The sequence below is a fragment of the Crocodylus porosus genome, unplaced genomic scaffold (genome assembly GCF_001723895.1).
Source record: "Crocodylus porosus isolate Cpor-Errol unplaced genomic scaffold, CroPor_comp1, whole genome shotgun sequence".
NCBI lineage: Eukaryota > Metazoa > Chordata > Crocodylia > Crocodylidae > Crocodylus > Crocodylus porosus.
The window spans coordinates 10754825-10774871 of record NW_017728924.1 but is presented as its reverse complement, the minus strand read 5'-3'; the positions used below and the strand labels follow the sequence as shown (position 1 = coordinate 10774871).

Genomic DNA, 20047 nt, shown 5'->3' with positions numbered 1-20047 from the left:
GGGGGTGCCGCTGGGGGTGCGGGGCCGGGCCGGGCGCGTTCGGCTCCTCGCCTGTCTTTGTACTTCAGTCCCGTCCCCCCGCGCTCGCGGCCCCGGGGAGCGGCGGGGGAGGCTCCCGCTGGCCTGCCGCCGCGGCCTGAGCCTCCCGTGGGGCGGCCGCCGCCGTCCCCGCCGGGGGAGCTGGAGCTGCCCAGCACAATAGCGGCCGCTGCCGCTTCTCTCGGCCCGATGGCGGCAGTCTCAGGTGCGGGGAGTCGCTGCATTTCCCCCGCGGCTCCTGCCCAGCCCCCTTTATTTCGCGGGAGCTGTGAAGGGGCCGGTTTTTATCGGGGCGAGGCATCAGGTGGGCGACGCCTCTTATTGCGGGGACACCTGCTGCCTTGTCCGGGACCCGCTGGGGGACGGGGGCAAGCCCTCGGGCGCGTCTTGGCTGAGCAGGTGGTGCTGCCTGTGTGAGCTCCAGCGCTTGCTGCACCCTGCTTTGTGTGGCACCCTTTCTAATTGGTTTCTAACATTGAACCAGGGACCAGTGCACACCTGAAAAACTAACAGGTACAAAAGAGGAACTTTAAAGAAGCCCAAGGTAGTACTCACACGCAGGTGGGCACCAGGCTGGAAAGTGGGCATCACTCTCCCTTTGATTTTTTTAAGTGACTCTTAACTGCAATCTTCGGTGCCCAAGATGAACGTGTGGGTTAAGTTAAGTGTGCCCAGGTCTTGTACCACCACCTTGAAATCCTGTTTTCCCAGCCAAAGGCAGCTTATATAGAAAACTTCCAGCAGTGGCGGATAAGACAACTGAAGGACATTGCAAGGAGTTTTCTTTTTTTTTTTTCTTTTTTCTTGTTTGCTTTGTGTATCTGGCAGCACTTTGTTTGTGGTACTGCTTCACTGTTTCCTTCATATGCTTGGGCAGTTTCCCTGGATATTTTTTTTCATTGTAGATGTGAAGTAGTTATGAATAATTTTAAAATGAGAAACTGCTAGAAATGATGGAAGATGTGCATTCTGCTCAAGCATCGCTCCATACGTTTTCAGAAATCTGTATACGTGGGCAGTTTAGGGCTCTGGGAGAGGTGGTTCTGTACACGCCCTTCTTTTGGTCAACACAGCCACAAGATAAACAGGAGCACTTAACCCCAGAGGAGCAGAGAGAGATTTTCTTCCTAAAACATGCCAGTCTATAATCTGAGGTTTGTTATATTTCATTCTTTGCTGTGTTTGCAGCAGAGATCTTGGCTCAACTTTTTCAACTGCAACAGCAAAAGCATTCCAGTGAAAGCGTTGCATGTAATCACTCTCATGTGTTCCACCATAATTGCTGCTGCAGCCTTATTGCCACTAATCTACCACCTTCTTCCAAAGTCCAGAGAAATGTTTTCTGGGTATTTTTTTGAGCTTCTAGTGTTAATTTTATAATTGAGCCAAAGCTTTTACCAAGTCTTCAATGTTTTCATTGTCTGAAATTAGCAGCTCAGTTGCTCTGTTTCCTGGCTTCCTTCAGTCAATGCCTTTTCAATGTAGTCATATGTAAACAGGTGGAAGTTGAACTATTGTACCCAACCACATATAAGGAGACTGGTTTAATCTAATTTCTAGCATGATGTTTGCACTGAGTAACCAATTTGAGAAGAAACGTTTGAACTTTTTCTGAAGCATGTCTGCTGTTAATCTACTTCCAGTGCACAGGTTAGACTTAGAATCGTAGAAAGAAGAGACATGTAAGATCATCAAGTCCAGTTCCCTGCCATGGCCATGAAGTAATTGGGCTCAAACTAGCTCAGTGAGGTGCTTGTCCAGCCTCCTCTTGAACACCACCAAGGATGGCGACTGTACCATCTCTTCTGGGAGTGTGTTCTCGATTCTTGTTACCCATACAGAGAGAGAGTTTTTCTGTATGTCTAGCCTAAACTAGCTTGTGCCCATTGGTCCTTGTTCTCCCAGGGAGTGCTTTTCTGAAAAATTGCTCTCCCAGATCCTGCTGGTCTCCCTTGACATATTTATAGGTGGTTCTCAAGTCACCCCTCAGCATTCTTTTACCCAGACAGAACAAACCCAGATCCTGAAGTTTCTCCTTGTAAGGCTTATCCCCCAGGCCCTTGATCATACGGGTGGCCTTTCTTTGCACCCTTTCGAGCTTGTCCACGTCCTTCTTGAAGCACACTTTACATGGCTTGCAAAGATGGGAGTGTTCCATTAATCATTTGTTTAAAAAAAGCTAATTTTATTATGTGCCTGAAGGATACAATGGAAATAAGTGGTTTCTGCATCTCTTGTGACGCAACTTATCCAGTTATATAAACCTAACATTACAGTTTATAACTGGAGTTTCAGTTCAAAAAACGTTCTAAAGCCAAAATTATGCTGTGTACATATATATGTTTTTTACATTTATAACTTTTCAGACTGATTCATATAATCAGTAGCACATACCCTTTAAATTCAAGCTCAGATTATTGTTGCTGTCCGTGGTTCAAGCTCTTAACATGCCAAAGGTTGTTTGTGTGTGTGCCAGTCTAAAGCTGTGGTTTATTTAAAATTGTATGCATACTCTTGCGCTTAATCTCGTGTCTTTTTTATTTCATAGAGTGAAATTGTATGTTCTTGAAGATGGTAGTTCCTGGCAGTGCCCCTGTCATACAGCAAGATCATGCTCTGGAACCTGACCTGGGACAGGATTCAACAGAGAATTCTGCTATGGGTCCTGACACAGAACCAGGTGCTGGTCAGGTGGGTCCAGAGCTGGAGGAGGTGCGAAAGCTGCAGGAACTAGTGAGGAGACTGGAGATCCAAAATCAGCAGTTAAGAACTAGAAGCCGTAGAAGTGTGCTAGGCACAAATGCTCAGAGCCAGATTGACAGTGGCGTGGAGAACCATGATCCAGGTCTAAATGGAATGGAAATTAATAATAGCATCAACGCTATCACTGAAAAGCACGAATTACAAATAATGGCAGATCTACACAGCAAGCTAAACAAAATAAGAACACAGGAGGAAGAGAGTAATTGTTTAAAGAAAAACATGATTTCTCAAATGCAGTACTGCAACAATACTGCTACTGAAAAAGTGTCTGCTAATTCAGAACACACAAATAATACAGAAATGCAGTATGGTGATGTAAATGTTAGCTGTCCTTCAAGCATGGATAGGAGTAGCAGTATGGAGCTTGGGGAAGACCTGATCACAACAAGTATTGATGCGGCAGTTAAACCAAGTGAAGAGAGTCCCAATGAGAAGAGTGATGATCTAGGGGACCTCTTGAATGATACTGCTCTGGATGAAGTGGAAGTGCTAGAACTAGGGAATTGCAATGATGAAGAGGACTGCTGGTATGTATCTCAAAACATCAGATACTGTAAAGGTTTGGTGCTCCTGTGTTAAAAACTAGTAAAAGGAATTAGGTAGTCTCTGTATGTGCTGTCTTCTGGGTCAAGAATCCAGTTGCCACTGGCTGTTTCTGTTTACCAGATCCTGTGCTAGAATGAAATGAGTGTAATTAAGTCTCATTATTCTTGATCTGTTAGACTAAACTGTAAGGCTTTTATCCATGTTTTAGTTCTTGATATCATGACAGAAAGCATAGAAATGTATATAGTAAACTTGACAGAAATATGGTCTTCGCATAAGTAAGGGAGAAACATTTCTTTTTTTTTTTCTAATTGTATTTGTAATTCAAATATGTGAGCATTCTATAAAAAGAAGTAATGTTCCAGGATCTTAGTTTTAGGTGTGTATGTGTTTGTTCCTCATTTGTTAGCCAAGGCATTCACACCCAGATACATTTTTACCCTAATAAAACTTCTCTCCTTTCTCTGGAGAGAAAATATAAACCAATTACATGTAATCCCTATCTGACGTTACTTTGGACTCTCAAGTTAGCAGTTTAGCCTCACAGTAATTTTTCAAAATAAAAATTGAACTCTCTTTAACAAAAAGATATTCCGAAGTAATGCCAATGTTTTTGCAGTAGCTTTGCCTTTATAAGTAAGCTATTCAGCTTAGTACTTTAAGACTTCAGCTACTGAATTCACAGAGTACTGGGTAAAATTAACGTAGTCTTATTACTGTTGTGCAACTGTAAGCAGGCAAGACATCAATTCTGTAGTAAAGATGCAGTTCCAAAATAGTGCAAGATTAGTCTTAGATAATTAATGAATTCTAGACTGAATTGTATTTCTAAAGGTAACTTAACAAATTTATAGAAACCTTTTTATTTAGCATGTTACTAGAGGGGAGATCAGTGCCTTAATGACATCAGTTTATAGTCCAAATCTGAGGTCATCTTAGAAAATTGAAGGGGATTAATAATTACCTTCCAAATGACCCGACAAGAGGGATCAGTCACCACCACTTTGAGGAGTAAAGGGGATTTGATCCAGTTACACTTCTGTTTATTCCATTTTTAATATTCATCATGCTATCACTTACTAGCATAATGCTTCAATGTCTTGATTGCAGATATTGCAAGATAATGGCTCTTATTTCCACTGGTGGTCTCCCTCTGAAGTATTTTTTCTATTAATAGGTTTAAGTTTCTTGATGTGTAATCAGTATTACTTGGCCAAATGCCATTTAAGTAGTATATTTACTCAAATAGTAGATGACCCTGATTAGAAGACAGCCCCCAATTAATTAGGTTCTTTATGTGGAAAATGTATACATTTGTTACAGTTTTCCAGGTGTAAAATCTAATTTGCAGTTTACCTTAAATTTGTCTTCCTCCCATTGCTACAGCAGGGAAAAATTTGGGGGCGGGGGTTGGGTAGCCCTTTGCTTTCTGCTGCCACTCAGCTTTTTTCCCTGGCAGCCCCTTCCCACTTTCCTTACTGTTAGCCTCTGCTCCGTTTGAGCACATCCCCAAATGCGGGGCATGCATTTCCTGTGGCGCAAATAGAATTTCTATGGTGCAAATAGCGTTGGCAGAAATTTGCACAGTTGCTTTTTGCCACTGCATACACACCTGCACATGGTGTATGCTGCTGGGTAAGATGTCCTGCTCTGGGGAAACAGACGTTTCTCCACTTCTCTTGGCTCCTGGTATGCTGGAGAAGTTGGGAGTCACCTAAAGCAGCGGAGCTCAGGCTGGCAGCCAGAGCATCTCCCTAGAGGATTTAGCCTCCAGTTGTTCTGGCACCCACTCCTGGAGGATGTGCCGCACCACTATTTTTGGAGCTTTGTTTTCTTGATACCAGGAGTTCCTTCAGATGTGGACTTTAAAGTAATTTAGTTACTTTTATAACACAAAAAAAATCTGTGTGCACTGTAATTTCACTGTACATCACAAAGCCAATTAATTGGAATTCCGTTAGCTTAAAGAAAATGAGTGTCTTCTAACAAAAGTCAAATTTTAAGACACAGATCTTGATTAGACTATTTGGCTTCTTACCTTGAGTACTAATTTAAAACTTTAATTTAAATATAAGGTATCCAAGCACTTCTCACTAACATTTATAAACTGAGATTTACTGAAGAAATGAGTTGTTCGCTCATTTGACTTCGGAAAACTCTGGGATCATTGTATCAGCCATTCAAAATGTTCTACTGAGATGTACAAGTTAATATACTCTTGCTTTCTCCTCAACTCTAGCTCAAAGGTGGCTAGACTTTTTAATTTACTAATTTAAGTTTTTACAGAAAAATAATCCTAAGTATAACAAGAGAGAGTCACTTACTTGGTAGCATTGTTAAAGAAAAGGTAAAGGAACAGCTACACTTTATATAAAGTGCTGCTAAGCTACAGTAAAATAACTGTTTGTAGTAACACCTAAGTACCATTTTCCTTTTTATTTTTTTTGTTTGCTTGACTTGGTCAAGTTCAAAACATTCACACATTTTAAAATTTTTGTCCTCAGCATGTGTACACAGTAAAAAGACTTATTGCCAAGATCAGTAAAACTTTTAAATATTCTATTAAACATTTCTTAATTTCAAGCAAAAACCAAATTACAGATGCCTTTGAAGCTTGCATACTTAATATCTGGCTTTCTAATGAGTGTCCCTGACCTGAGGGGAGAAAGAAATGATGCAGTGCATAAGTACTTTAGTATTTTCTGCATCATAAATATGTAGTCCCATTGCCATAGGATCTACCTTATAAACACTAATGAGTTTTTTCTTTCAGTGCTGTTGTGAAGTAAGGAATTATTAAACAGGGGAACTACTGCCCAGTAGTGAGATGATGGGAAAGTGCTGTTTGTGAATTTCTTAACAGATCTATCTTTGTCTGCAAAGTCAACAGGAATGTTTATAATTCCCTCTTTCCCAATGAAGTAATGGGGCTCTTTGTTTACTCTGTATTTGCTTATTTCCAATTACGTTCAGGTTATCTCATTAACTAGTTTATCTACTGACAGGTGTAACCTCCAAGTCCACATCTGCTCAGGACTGTGCTTCAGGAGGCTGTTTCTTAATCTAATGTTATGCCTAATCTTTCTGGAAAGGCTTCTTGTTATCAAATCCACACTTAGCATCTTGCAAACTTAGAAAATATGTGAACTTAGTGTAGTTTTAGTAACTTTAGAGAACTTTCAGTGCACTCTGTTACATAAGCTCAGTTCCTGTACACCAGGCTTGTCCAACGTATGGCCCGCGGCCCATCAAGCCATTTTATGTGGCCCGAGGCACCTGCTCCCATGTTCCACAGCAGCGGTGGCGGGGCAGCGGTAAGGCAAGGTGGGCAGGGCCGGCCGGCCAGCAGGCCCCAGCCAGCAGCGAGGGGATGGGAGCTGCTAACCACCATGGGGCTGGGCTCATCAGTGAGCTGGGTCCTGCCGCCGCTGCCCTGAGGGCTGCATGGCATGGGGCTGCTCCAGCCACGCCTGATTAGAAGAGCTGGGGACAGCGTGTACAGCTTGTTCCTTGGCTCTGCCCCTTGCCCCTGTTCGTGGCCAGGGGAGCTGCAGCATGGCCCATGCCCTGCCCGCATGCGTGGTGGACAGAGGCACGTGGTGGGCAGAGGTAAGTTCCCACATGGAGCTGGGGGTGCTGGGCCAGGCTGGGGCTGCGGGATGCGCAGTTGCTGGTGTCAGTGTCCTGTGCTGCCCGAGTGGCCCCATACGGGAGGCCAAGCAGCGGCCACTGGCCCTGCCGGCCCGCGCCTGCCTCCTCACCTGCCCGCCTGCTTCAGGCCAGCCCCACTGCCCTGCCCTGCCCCATAGCAAAGCGGAGCCTGCTCCCCCAGCCAGTCTTCCCCTGCGCGCTGCAGCTCTCCGGGTCCGGCTGCCCGCGCGTGAGGCCCTGAGGGGGCCGCGTCTCATGTGCTGCTGGGGTCGGGAGGAGCGTGTACATGGCTCCACCGCTGCTTCTGTTGGCTGGTGCAGATCTGGCAGGCCAGGCAGACCCCAGGTTAACCCCAGCCTGGACCCACGGCTTCTCCAGCACCAGGTCAACCCGGCTGTAGCCAAGCGGCTCCTGCAGCACCATGTCAACTCGGGCATGCATGCCATGTCAGCCAGCACCATGTCAACCCCTGCAACTTCGCTGGTGTCAAAAGTCACGTGACATCACTTCCTGATGTTATACTACTTCCTGTGATGTATTTGAAAATGGCTTGCCATCCCCCTGGGTGATAAAGTTTGTGATCTGGCCCCACATTCAAAAAGGTTGAACACCCCTGCTCTACACATATAAAATTGCAATAAAAATTTACTAACGTTAATTTACCCTAGGGGAAAAAAGGTTTTTATATAAATGAGTATCATCATATCAGTTCAGTTGAATGTTTTGGAATTGTGTTTGTGCCACTGTTGTGGTTTGGCTTTTTCTAACCTTATATGCTCCTACAAATCTCTCTAGATACTTCCCTGCATCTTTAGGCACCCAAATACTTTGTAAATCTGTCCCTTAATCATGTTTAACTCAATCACATTTAAAATATGATAATAGCGAGATTAAGAGACAACCTTAAGCGCTTCCTTTGCAGGTAATACCTGGAACTCTGTTTATCTTCTGTCTTGGCTTTGATTTTGACGTCACCTTCATTTTCATACCAGTGTAACTCCCCTGGCTTTGGTGGAATTATTACAGATTTAAAATAGTACTTGTGTTTATAGTATATATAAACAAGAGATCAGAATTGGGTTCTTTGTTTAGTCACATGAAGCGGAGTTGAATGAATGTAAAATGCTTCCAGTCAGGATGCAGCGTGGATTAAAAATGCTATCACTGGTTTAAATTATTACAGTGTGCAAGGGAATAGTCGCTTGGAACCCCTAGTTTGATGTTGACCAATACATTTTAAATTATTAAAAAAACGTTGTACCAAGTAGAAGAAATATCAAAAATGAAATCTGGGGTTCCAGTTGGTAGCATGAAAATGCATAAAGAGTAAAAGACTGGTGAATGTTCCTTTTCAGATGCTAATTTCACATTATGAATAGTTCAGATTTGTCTCTTTACAAACAGGATCAACAGCTTAATCCAGTTTACTTTTTAAAACAGTCATTAGAAAAATACACATTTTTCATGTGGCTGAATGTAAAGAATGGACTGTATTCCTAATCATGATTGAGTGTGGTTTTCTAGTTTGAAAATACAACTCTAGGAATCTAACTATATGCCCCCAGGTAAATGTATTTGGGAGGAAAAAGTAAAAGTTCGCTGTGTTCCTCAACCTTAAAATCTGAGTGGCATGGTGAGGTTCTTGAAATGGGATAAGTATGTGTGCACTAGTCTTTGAGCTTTAATCGAACGCTTATCTATTCAGTTTTTTTTGTTTTCAAATGAACAATCTGATACTGCATGCAAGTTAGGAAGCCTTGCAGGACTAGAAATATTTGGTATCAAATAAAATACATTTGACAAAGGATTTTTTACATTTATTTTTAATGAACTCTGGTGTTTGTATTCTTTCTCTTAATGGTGGCTTGCTTTCTTTGCAACAAATGTATGAGAACCTAATCTCAGACTAAACCGGTTTCTATTTTTGTTTTATGTTAAGCTAGTAGTAGACAGGAGTACTATGCTTGTGAACAGTTGTATTTACCCTCAAAGCTGCTTTAAATGCTAGGTAGCTATAGTTGATCTTTGGTATTTCTTGTGCATAAGTAGGGCGATATGTGCTTCATCCATTGCAGTGGCTCTCAACTTTCATAGACTCAAGGCACCCGTTGCAAAATGCCAGCTCTTAAATTTCGCTTTTTTTTTTTTTAACTACAAAAATATAGAAGAGAAATTTTTCTGTTACAGAGAATGTAGAAAGATCGTAACCGGCCAGAACCTCTGGGTTTATCTTGTGAATCTCATTTGCACAATTGGCAGTGTTAACTCTGTGCGGCACCTTGGTTTAGAATCACTAAATCTATTGAATGACTTTTGCATATGCTTCGATGACTGAAAAGAAGATGGAGGAAAAGCAGAATTACTTAATTTTATGAACTTTTAATTGTTTTAATATAGTCTTTTAAAAATCTAGAGAATTATACGAGAGTTTAAACCAGAAATTCTGCCATAGCAACATCATGACACCCATATGATTCACTGCACAGATCTCTTTCACTTCAGCTCATGGATAGAGTAACTGATAGCAACAGTAGACTATCGTCTCCTAGGGCAGGGGTGGGCAAAATGCGGCCTGCAGGCCGGATTCATCCTGCAAGGCCATTCTATCCGGCCCTAAAAAAAATGTAGAAAATTAATATTTTTCTGCCCTTGGAACCAAGGCCAGTAGGACCCAGGGGAAGCCTGGCGGGCTTCCACAACAGTGGGGCCCACCTGGCCTGGCCCTGCCCCTCAGCCGGACCCCCAGCCGTAGTTTCTGGGCTGGGGGCACATGGCTGCCCTGGCATGGCAAGCTCAAGTGTGGGGGGACCCTGGGCAGGGAAGGAGCATGGGGGGGAAGCAGCCCCTCCACACCCGGTGCCCTGTGCTGTAGCTGCTTGGAGCCCATGTAGGGCTGCCTGTGCCCTCTCCGGACCGCCCCATGCAGGCTGCGAGCGCCTACAGTATAGGGCACTGGGCGTGGGATTGGGGAGAGGCCACTTGCCCCCCTGCACTCAGTTTTTCCCTGGGCTCCTTCCCTGCATGGAGAAAAGTGGCCTCTCGCCTACCCCACCTTTCCAGGCTGACAGTGGGGTGGGCTACAAGCTGGTGCTGAGCATGGGGAAAAGTAGCCCCTCACCTGCCCCGTGGCCAGCACCCCATGCTGCAGCCACCTGCAGCCTGCCTGAAGCTGCTTGTGCCTGCTCCAGACAGCCCCGCATGGGCTGCGAGCACCTGCAGCAGGGAGCGCTGACCATGGGGCAGGTGAGGGGCTGGTTTTCCCCATGCTCAGCACCAGCTTGCGAGCAGGGGGTTGGGGCTGAGTGCTGCCTCCTGCCTGTCCCGTGGGGCTGGGAGGCACTGGGAGTGTGTGGGTAGGGAGCCAGCGGGAGTGTGGGGCCCAGAGCAGGGTGGCAGGAGTGCGGGGCCCCAGCTGGCAGGGGCTCTATGGAGCCAGGCCAGCTCCCTGCCCCTCTGCTGGTGCAGGCCAGCCTGGCTCCACAGACCCTTGCCAGCCTGTGTCCCACTCTGGGCCCCACCAGTGCTGGCCCTGGGACATTGGTCCCAAGGTGGTGACCAGGTGGTGGGGCACCTGTCAAAGGGTGAGGCTACCCATGCGGCCCTCGACAGCCTGCCAAAACTGGGTAAATGGCCCTCCACCCAAAATAATTGTCCACCCCCATCCTAGGGTACATGCAATAGCATGTCGTGAGAGGTGTGCTTTGCCAGCGGGAACCAAATGTGTTCTGTTGATAGCAGAGAACTGATGTGACTGAGAAATCCTTGTGTTCAGTTCCAAGCTCTGACACAAGCTCTTAAGTTTGTTTCCCTAAGCTTGATACCTTCTACCCTGTCTCTTTCTGGAACCTTGGCTTGTCCTAATTTCCACCCCCGAGGATTCTTATCCCAGTCTTGCCCCCTCCTCCCCATCCTTACCTAGTTCCAGGGTCATTGTTTACTTGTTCCTTGTTTCTAGTCCGTCTGTTTTCAGACGCTCTGCATTTGAATCAGGTGACTTCCTTCTCTGTACTGCCTGAGTGCTTAGGGTGATGGTGACCATCATTAAGTCAAGATAAGAAACAGGCTTCCCCAAGTAGATGTGATTTTTTTTTTTTTTTTAATTAGATATCACAATAAAAGATATCACATCTACTCAAAGAACCATGCCTGCCTATGTCCTTAGACCAACATGGCTACAACCAAAAACCCAGCAGGGTTAAACACATCTTTAAAGTTTTGGCTGAGTTGTAATGATTTTTACTAGTTATCAGTCTTGCTATAATGAAGTTGGACAAAATTACAAGAATAAAGAGGTTTTATTCCTAAATGTATATATTCAAACAACATGGGCAGAAACAAACTTTCCAAACTGTGGTCTTTTGATATAGAAATTTACATGTTATGGTGATTTGTTTTAGCATAGTTTTAGCATAGTTACTAAATTTTTTGACTTAGAATTCTATTTTGAACACCTTTATAAATGTTGCCAAAATAGGGGCCTCTGTAATGATTGGCTGAGACAGGTGAGAATGAAAGCTGATATTGGAACCATAAATGCTTATGAAAGTAATAAGTTTTGCAGCTGGGTTGCTCAAACAAACGAAAGAAATACATGGGATATTAAAGTTACATACTATATTTCATCTCAGTTTCTTTAAGGGTTCTGCTATGCAGATATCTCAGTGTATTGAGTCACTGAAGCCCAAGATCTGTCTGTAAACCTTTTCTTATTAATTAAATAAATAAATATAAATACAAATATATTATTGCATTAATCAAATAGACCATGCTCCTAGATGAGTAGCTCTTTCAAGTGTAACAGACTTCAGCTTGGAAAATTTCAGATCTTTATAGCTTAGTTTGTGTTGTTGTTTTTTAAACTAGCTTAGGTTTTTTAATCTTTTTAAAGCAGTACTCGGAATGTTGTATCTGTTTGTGCCACATGTAATTGGTTTGCGTGGAAGTTGGCTTCCTTCCCTCTGTTATCAAGCTGCATGAAAAACTCTAAATTTAGGGAGAGTTAGAGTCCTTGTCTTTTAGTGCTTGAATGATTTGCTAGGCTGCTACCTTACCTTCCTAATACTTGGATAGAATTATTGTGAGAAGGACAAGAGCTGTAAAAGTTTGTCTCTGGGTTTTTTTTTATATAACTTGCCTTTTTCACAACAGTCCTATCCAAATGTTTTTGGTTATTCCTTACAGTTTCTTTTCTAATTTAAAATTGTGTAATCCTCATGGGAGGCATTTTTTTCAGTATGTTACCATGCAAACCTGTAGTACTTCGTTAGTATCTTACAAACTTTCAGATATTTATTCCAATCAGTTAGGAGAGACAAACTAGTAGAACCTTGTCTAATGACCTCCTAAGGAAAGTGCAGCCCAGGGAATAGGACAAAAAATAAATTAATTTTGAGAGCCAGGACTGAACACCCAGCTTCCCTTGCTCAAGATGAGTGTCCTATTAAACTACAGAGATAACTCAATCTTCTTCTGGCCCTGTGACTAGCTTTCTTGGCTGCTCAGTAGCCCTGCTTCATCAGAACCATTTACTGGACTTGTAGTTAGTGATCTCTTAGGGTGGATGGTATGAGTGTGTATCTCTGCAGGCAGAAGAGGGGGCTCAGAAACCAGGGCCCCAGTTCCTGCAATAGTGCTCTAACCAATAAATTGTTGCACAAAAGCTGAGTGGGAATACAGAGACTACTCAAAAACAGTTTTGTAAGCTTTGGTTCCTGCCCCACAAACATGAGATTTACATGTTGGATTTATAAACTTCACTGAACCATTTAGCTGCCCCTGAAGCACTCAAGAAGGATACGCTTTATAAATCTAAATTATATCTATAAATTAAAGAACCCTATATTGCTTTCCTCTTGCATCAATATATTATAGATTTTTCTAAATTGGGATAGATGAAACACTTGTATTGTTTTAGCTATTAACAGTCTCATAAACTTCAGCAAAGGAACTGTGGAAATGTAAGCTTATGTCTTGACAACTCGGGTATGTTGTTTTCAGTTTAATTTTATTACAAATTCTGCATTGCGGACTTCAATGAAGTTTTGAATCTTTATTTGAAAAAAAGCTCTGTTTTTGTATTTATAGATCTAGTTGTCCAAATATACTGTTTGCCTAGAGTTTAGCTAGTGATCTTACTGTGGCTTATGATAAAACAATTGTTTACTTCTATCCCGAATGAATTAGATGTTGTCTGTATGTTTTTAGGTCAGGTTTAGGACAGTGTCAGCTTGTGGACAGTTTATATTGGTGCAGGTTACAGGGGAACTTATCACTGGGTGTTTTCCTATTTTGTTTTTAATTTAAATGTATTTTAAATAGCAGGAACTGCTGAAAAGTTTCACCCATTCTCCTTTGGCAGATAATTGCAAATATAAAGCAAAATAAAATGCATATCAAAAGTTAAACAGCTGTTTGTGCATATGAAAACCCCTTCCTGAATCCCACCACCATTTTTTTTTTTTAACTGGGGCAAGACATTTTTCACATTAGAAAACAAATCTCATTTCACCTGTTAGTGTACAACTGAAGCTTCTACTTGACTCTTAACTAATGTCGTATTTTTAAACAATATATTGTATGTGAGAAATAGTGAACAAAGTATAAAAAACAAGTGGAAACTAAATACATTTTCTGCTAAGAATTTCCTATAAGTTTGGCTGTGCAAATGTTTTGTATATAATAGGTTGCATAGTGAGCACTCTTTTTTTTTTTTATATCAAATGAAGAATACAAGCTTGAATCTTACTTGATATTTGTTGAACCAAAAGACACTTTTTGAGAAATAAGTAGATTTATGCATAGTTATGACATTTCTTAATACTGTATATTTTAATATTTTATACTGTATTAAGTATAATACTGTATTATACAGTATATTTTTTCAGAGCTTACTAGATTGAGGGGGTTGGGGAATCCAACTGCTGGATGTGAGCCTGCAGCTGGTCTCTCTTAAGAAAGCCCTTCTTCCTCCCTCCTGCCTCTCAGCCCTGGTGCTGAGGGGGGGAAGCGAACAGAGGCAGCTTGTTCTGGGGGTTTCCCCATTGGCATTGGAAGGTGGCATGCATAGATTAGAGCCCGTCTACCTCAGGTGGGGCTCTAATGCACCCATCCTATTCTCCAGTGCCAGCTGGAAAAACCCCAGACTGAACTCCCTCTGCTTCCCTTCCCCCCTGCCATTCTGTGCTGAGGCAGCACAGATGCAAGTTACTGAAATGATCTGTTTTGGGGTGCCTTCATCTGAATCCTCATGCAGTGAGGGTTCAGAGCTTCATGGGATTGAGCCCTTTTAAAGCACTGTGCAGCCATGTACTTCTGTTTGGTCACTGCTGTAGAGCACTTTCAGGGGCCAGACTGGGAAAAAATGTCACTTCTGTCTGCACCTGCAGTGCTTTGTCTGGGGTAATTAGCCCTGCTAAGAAGGTATATTTGGAGGGAGTGCCATACTCTAATTAGGGGTGGCCCTGCAGGGGGTTAGACTAGGTGACCTTTTGAGATTCCTTGCAACCCTAATTTTCTGTGATGACTCTGTGACTAAAACAGTTCTGCTTGTAGGGCAATTTATACACATACCTTTTTGTCCCGCGATGTGCTGGAGATCTGCTGCTTTTGTCACTTGTACAACTGTATGCGTCTCAGCTACAAGAGCTTTTCAAAGCACCTGGCACTGTAGTACTTGCACATGTAAAAAAGGTCCTAGGCTAGGGACAGACATTACACACAAACTGGTTTAAGTGATCAGAAACTTGTTTAAACCTGTAACAGAACAGATGTTCAGTGAACATAAACCATTTTCAAAATGGCCAAAACTGGTTTGAGATAAACCTGGTTGACTGTAGTATCAGACCTAACTGATTTGGCTCAAACCGGTGTATGGAGTGTCTGTCCCAGACTCCTTGCTGGTTTAAAATAAACCAGACACCCCCAGCATACTGGCATGCTCTCTGGGCTGGACCGGGCTCTCTACTCTGGCCGCAGAGAAGCTCTACCCCTTCCCCTTTGCTCTGTAGCCAGAGAAGGGACCGGCCCTACCAGAGACACCAGCTGGCATGACCCCATTAAGGCAAATTGAGCAGGGAGGGGGTTAATTCTTCCCTCCTTCTCCATTGCAGCTGTGGTCAGCCTGTCTACTGGGGAGCAAAGGAGAGGGGGCTGCAGTGGTGGCCCCTGGAGTGGTAGATGGGACGGAGCTGCAGGGAAGGGACAGAGGGAGGAATTAACTCTTCTCCCTGCCCCTTCACCTTAACGGCGCCATGCTGGGTTGGTTGTCCCACAGGGTGGGGAGAGGGGCTCTGTGCCATGCGAGAGGAGCCTCTTTCCTCCTCCTTCTCCCAGGGTAGGGAAGAGGACTCTGTGAAGCACTGGATAGGGACTCTTCCTCTCCCTCCCCAAGGGGTGCCTTGTCTAAAAAAGTTTAGAACCACTCTTCTGTTAATCAGAGCTAATGCCTTGGAGACACGTTTGAGGCATTTGAAATTCTAGCCTGTGTGTTTTTATGTGTGAGGCTTTCTGATCAAAGTCAGCATCTTTTTCTGACTAGGATCCTTTATGAGAGTATCACAATACTGTAACAATATGTTATATTTCAAAAAACTTTTGCTATGCTACTCTGAAAATACAGGATTAAATTCTTGTACCACTTCCACAGGTGACCCCCCAGGGATTTCCTGAATTCCTCCCCTCTTTCTCAGGTACTAGCCTTTAACTTCCATGTCTCTCCCATTTCTGGGAAGAATCAATATTATCCTGATGAGCTCTCCCTCCCTACCAGGTGGGAGTGACTGAAGGTGTGTCACTTCCTTTTCCAAAAGCTTGTTGGGCGCATTTACTTAGCTAGTGTTTCAGTCTATTTCAGGAGCAAATATGATCTTCTGTGAAGGGAATTGGCTATTGTTTCATGAACACTGATCATTGCTACCCTGCCTGGTCCAAGATGCATGCCAACTAGATGTCTCTTGGGTATATGCTAAGTACCTCACTAGATTATTTTACAGCTTTAACATGAAAACACAAAAATACATTTATATCAAAGGTACATACAGGCAATAAAAATGACAAAACTGAATGCTTCACACTAGTTGCAAATAAAATGCAGGAGTAAATTTAATATAACAGAATACCCCTGCTTGCCACATGATGAACCCCAAATGCAAGTCAGTTTTGGGGTGAATCCCTGACACGGGTCTGTATAGTTTTCTCATTATCTTCTCCAGTTCTCAGTGTCACCCTAAGTAGCGATTAGAATACACCTTAATTCCATAATGATACTGGTAGTTGAGTTGAGCCTTTATTGTTGCATTAAGTACTGTAACTCATGTAAGTTTGAAAGTGTTTTTGTGGACAAACAGTGTTTTGAGTTATTTCTAATATTTTATCCCCTACCTCTTATAAGTATTGAACAGAAGTTCATATTTAGGACTACCTCCTCCTCTTCCATTCTGATTTTTTTTTTTAGTTGCTGCTGTACCCAACTGGTGTATAGACTTTCTGTAACTCAAGGGAGGATACTAATGTTCTTATGCTCACTGTGATGTGCATTAGTGCTTCATGTGTTTGTATATCTCCATAATCTTAATGTGCTCTCTGTTTCTCTACTGTTTTAGATCTGCACATAAATTATGAAAAATCTCTATTTTAAATGTTTGGACATTTTACTGTAAAAGTTTACAAATTTGAAAGCAAGTCAGTTTAAAAATATGATTTTTGCTTTTGTCTTTTTTTTAAGCCTTCAAACAACTTTTCAATATTTGTAACTGCCTTCTCTTGGCTGCATCATGAAACATCTACAGTGGGGGAGGGGTTAGAACAAGGGGAGGAAGGAATATAGTGGAACTAGTTACCTATGAAGGCCCAGATTCTCAGCGTTACTTTGGACACAACTTCTGATTAAATCAATGGGAGTTAAGTGCCTGAATGCTTAGCAGGATCTGGACCAAAGTCTCCTTAACTATACAAAATATTAGATTTTCATTTTTAAACATTGCTACTCCTTTACTTTTTTTAAGGGGTGAGTGGGTAGAGTAGAACTCTGCAGATAATTCTAACTTTGCACTGTACAAATCCTTGCTCCCTAGCTGTATCACTTGCACTGCATAGATTGCATGTTGTTCATGCCTTCTTATTACCTTCAGCTGCAACAGATTCTCAGCTCCTGTTGGGAATTGAGTGCCTCAGATTAGGCACCTGAAAATCAAGTAACACACTGAGTGAATACTTCTGCAAATTTCATCTTTAAACATTAGTTTCAGGAATTAATGGTGTCATTACTAAAAAAAAAAAAAAAAAAGAGGTTAATGAATAAACTGCTAATCAGAGTATTGTAGGAGAAGGGATTTAATACATCTTATAGGATCATAAGAAACCGGGTGTATTGCTGGCTTTACTTGTAACTAGAGCACCTTATTGGCTCATTCAGTTTATAGTCCACCATAACTCCCAGGTCCTTCTTTGCAGTTCCATAACCTTCCCAATCTTACCCCAGTCTGCATTTGTACAGGCAATTATTCCATCTCAAGTGCAGGACTTAGTACTTGTCCTTGTTGAATTTCAGCTGATTGAGTTTAGACCATTTCTCCAGATTACATAAGTCATTCACATTGCAGAAGAAGTTGAATCCCTCCATCCCCTCCTCCTGACCTCAGCTGAGGGGGCATACTCTATATTGCCATAGATCAGTGGTCTACTATACTCAGGGCCCTAATTGGAAGCCCTTAGCAGTCAAATTATGCACTGGTGCATGTGAAAGTCCTTCCTGATCCCTATAGGCAACTGGCTGATCCTTGACACAAAGATAATTTATTAGCTTAATGCATGGCTGCATGTTGAGTATGTTAAGGGCAGTGCTAGCAATCCTGTCCTCCTTGGGCCTTGTGAAGGCAGGATGTGAACCTGGATTGGTGTGGTTCAACCAGTTCTAATGCTGTAAAGATCACTACTGTCATCCAGCATGACTCCCTGTAATCATAAGGAAAAGACTCTTTCAAAAGCTGCACTGAAAAATGTCTTTTAGGGGGAAAAATCATTTTAGATCTAAAATTATGGCAGGTCTTCTACTTCCTCTGGTGAGTTGTTCCAGTGTTTAGTTATCCCAACTGTTAGGCAGTTGTGCATTTTCGGGTTAATTTTGTCTAACTTCAGCTTCCAACCCTTGAGCCTTATGTCATAGATTGTAAGGCTGGAAGGGAGGGACCTTGGAAGATTGGGTCCAGCCCCCTGCACCAAGCAGGAAAGACAACATGGGGTCAGGTGACCCCAGCAAGGTGACTGTCTAGTCTCCTCTTGAAGATTTCCAGGGAAGGCGATTGGACCACCTCTGGGGGAGGTTATTTCACAGTCTGGATACCCTGACTGTGAAGAAGCTTTTCCTAATGTTGAGCCTGAATTGGTCTTCCAGGAGTTTGTGGCCATTACTCCTAGTTTTCTCCCTGGGTGCCCTGGTGAACAGATGCTTACCAAGCCATTAATGTACTCCCCTAGGGTAGCGGTAAACTGCTACCAGGTCCCATCTGAGCCTGCTTTTCCTCAGGCTGAAGAGTCCCAGATCCCTCAGCCTTTCCTTGTATGGCTTGCCATGTAAGACTCTGATCATTCTGATCTCTTCCCTGGACTCTCTAGCTTGTCCATGTTCTTGTTAAAGTGAGGTGCCCAGAACTGGATGCAGTACTCCAGCTGGGGTCTCACCAGTGCTGAGTAGAGTGGAAGAATCACTTCCTTGGCTTTGCTGGAGATGGGTTGATTGATGCATGCCAGAATATTATTTGCCTTATTGGCTAGCATCGCACTGCCAGTTCATATTCATACTGTGGTCTGTTATTACCCCCAGGTCCCTTTCATTCAAGGTGCCTAGTCAGTTTGTTGCTGTCAAGCCTGTAGGTGTGTTGGGGGTTGCTCATCCCGAGGTGGAGCACTTTACATTTCTCAATGTTGAACTTCATCAGGTTCTGATCCGTCCAACTTGCTAGCCTGTCTAGGCCCGCCTGTAACTGTAGCCTATCTTCAAGCGTGACCTTGCTTCCCTGTAACTTGGTGCCATCCGTGAACTTGGCCAGTGAGCTCTTTACCTCTACATCCAAATAGTTAATAAAGATGTTAAAGTACTGGACTGAGCACCGACTTCTGTGGGACACAGCTGCCTACTTCTTCCCAGGATGACACTGATCCGTTCACTACAACTCTCTGGGTCCTTGTCAAATGTCAGACATTTTCTCCATGTGTATCTGTACACAGTGATCAAATTGCTTCTCAACCTCCTTTTTTTCATAAGGTGAATAGTTTAAGATCCAACTCCAATATAGGGCTTATTTTTTCCCAACACTCCAGGTCTTTTCGATTCTCTCAGGCAGAATACAATATTTGATAGTTTCCTAAAGTAACATCAATAGAATGGCAGGGAAACATAAAGAATAAGTATAAATAGAGAACCTTTAAATGTTTAAACAACATAGTACACTTGCTGTATTAGGAATTTTATGGCTGTTATGGGCAGCCTCTCTTAAAGAATGATTGATCATGATGTTGTTTATAAGAAGCATCAGATCCTAGTTGATAGTTACAGGCAAGTCAATAAGATATAAGTGTGTTCCCAACTCCAAATTAAATACTTATACTGATTAAGGATCTGTTAAATGTTAAAATATTGATGTTGACTTTTTGTGACAGTTTTGGACAGCATAAAATGTTAGTCGTATTTATACATTTAAAATCTAAACAGCAACAAGTATTTGTCTATTGGTAGGGCCTTTTCTGAAGATAAAACCTATATCCATTCCTAGTTTTTGAAAGCAAATACCTTGTATTCCTTGTCAAGCTGAATTTTACTCTTTCATGAGAAAAATGTGCCTAGAATGTTGCTTTACCCCTTCACAGACCTGTCCCTAGGGAGCAGGGGGACCCACGGAGCTGTGGAGAGTGGTTGTGGCCCCTCCTACAGGGCCTGTCTGGAGCTGGTGGCTTAGCCCCACACTGTGGAAGAAGCACAGAGACACCCCCCACCCCCCTTGTGAGGGTACCACGGCCCCATGAAATGTTAAAAGGGCCCCGCACAGGCTGATTT

General features: G+C 42.9%; 1 protein-coding gene across 2 annotated transcripts in view; it reads left to right on the top strand.

Moving 5' to 3' along the window:
- The first annotated feature begins 468 nt into the window (after positions 1-468).
- LOC109313653 (SLAIN motif-containing protein-like) overlaps positions 469-20047 on the top strand; it is a 36084-nt gene continuing 16505 nt past the window's right edge. The window contains exons 1-2 of one of the 2 annotated variants that reach the window (XM_019540316.1): positions 469-552; positions 2588-3329. In XM_019540316.1, coding sequence (XP_019395861.1) covers positions 2599-3329 — 731 coding nt within the window. In that variant the 5' untranslated portion in view covers positions 469-552; positions 2588-2598. The remainder of the gene's footprint in view (positions 553-2587; positions 3330-20047) is intronic. The other variant, XM_019540317.1, reaches the window with a different exon arrangement.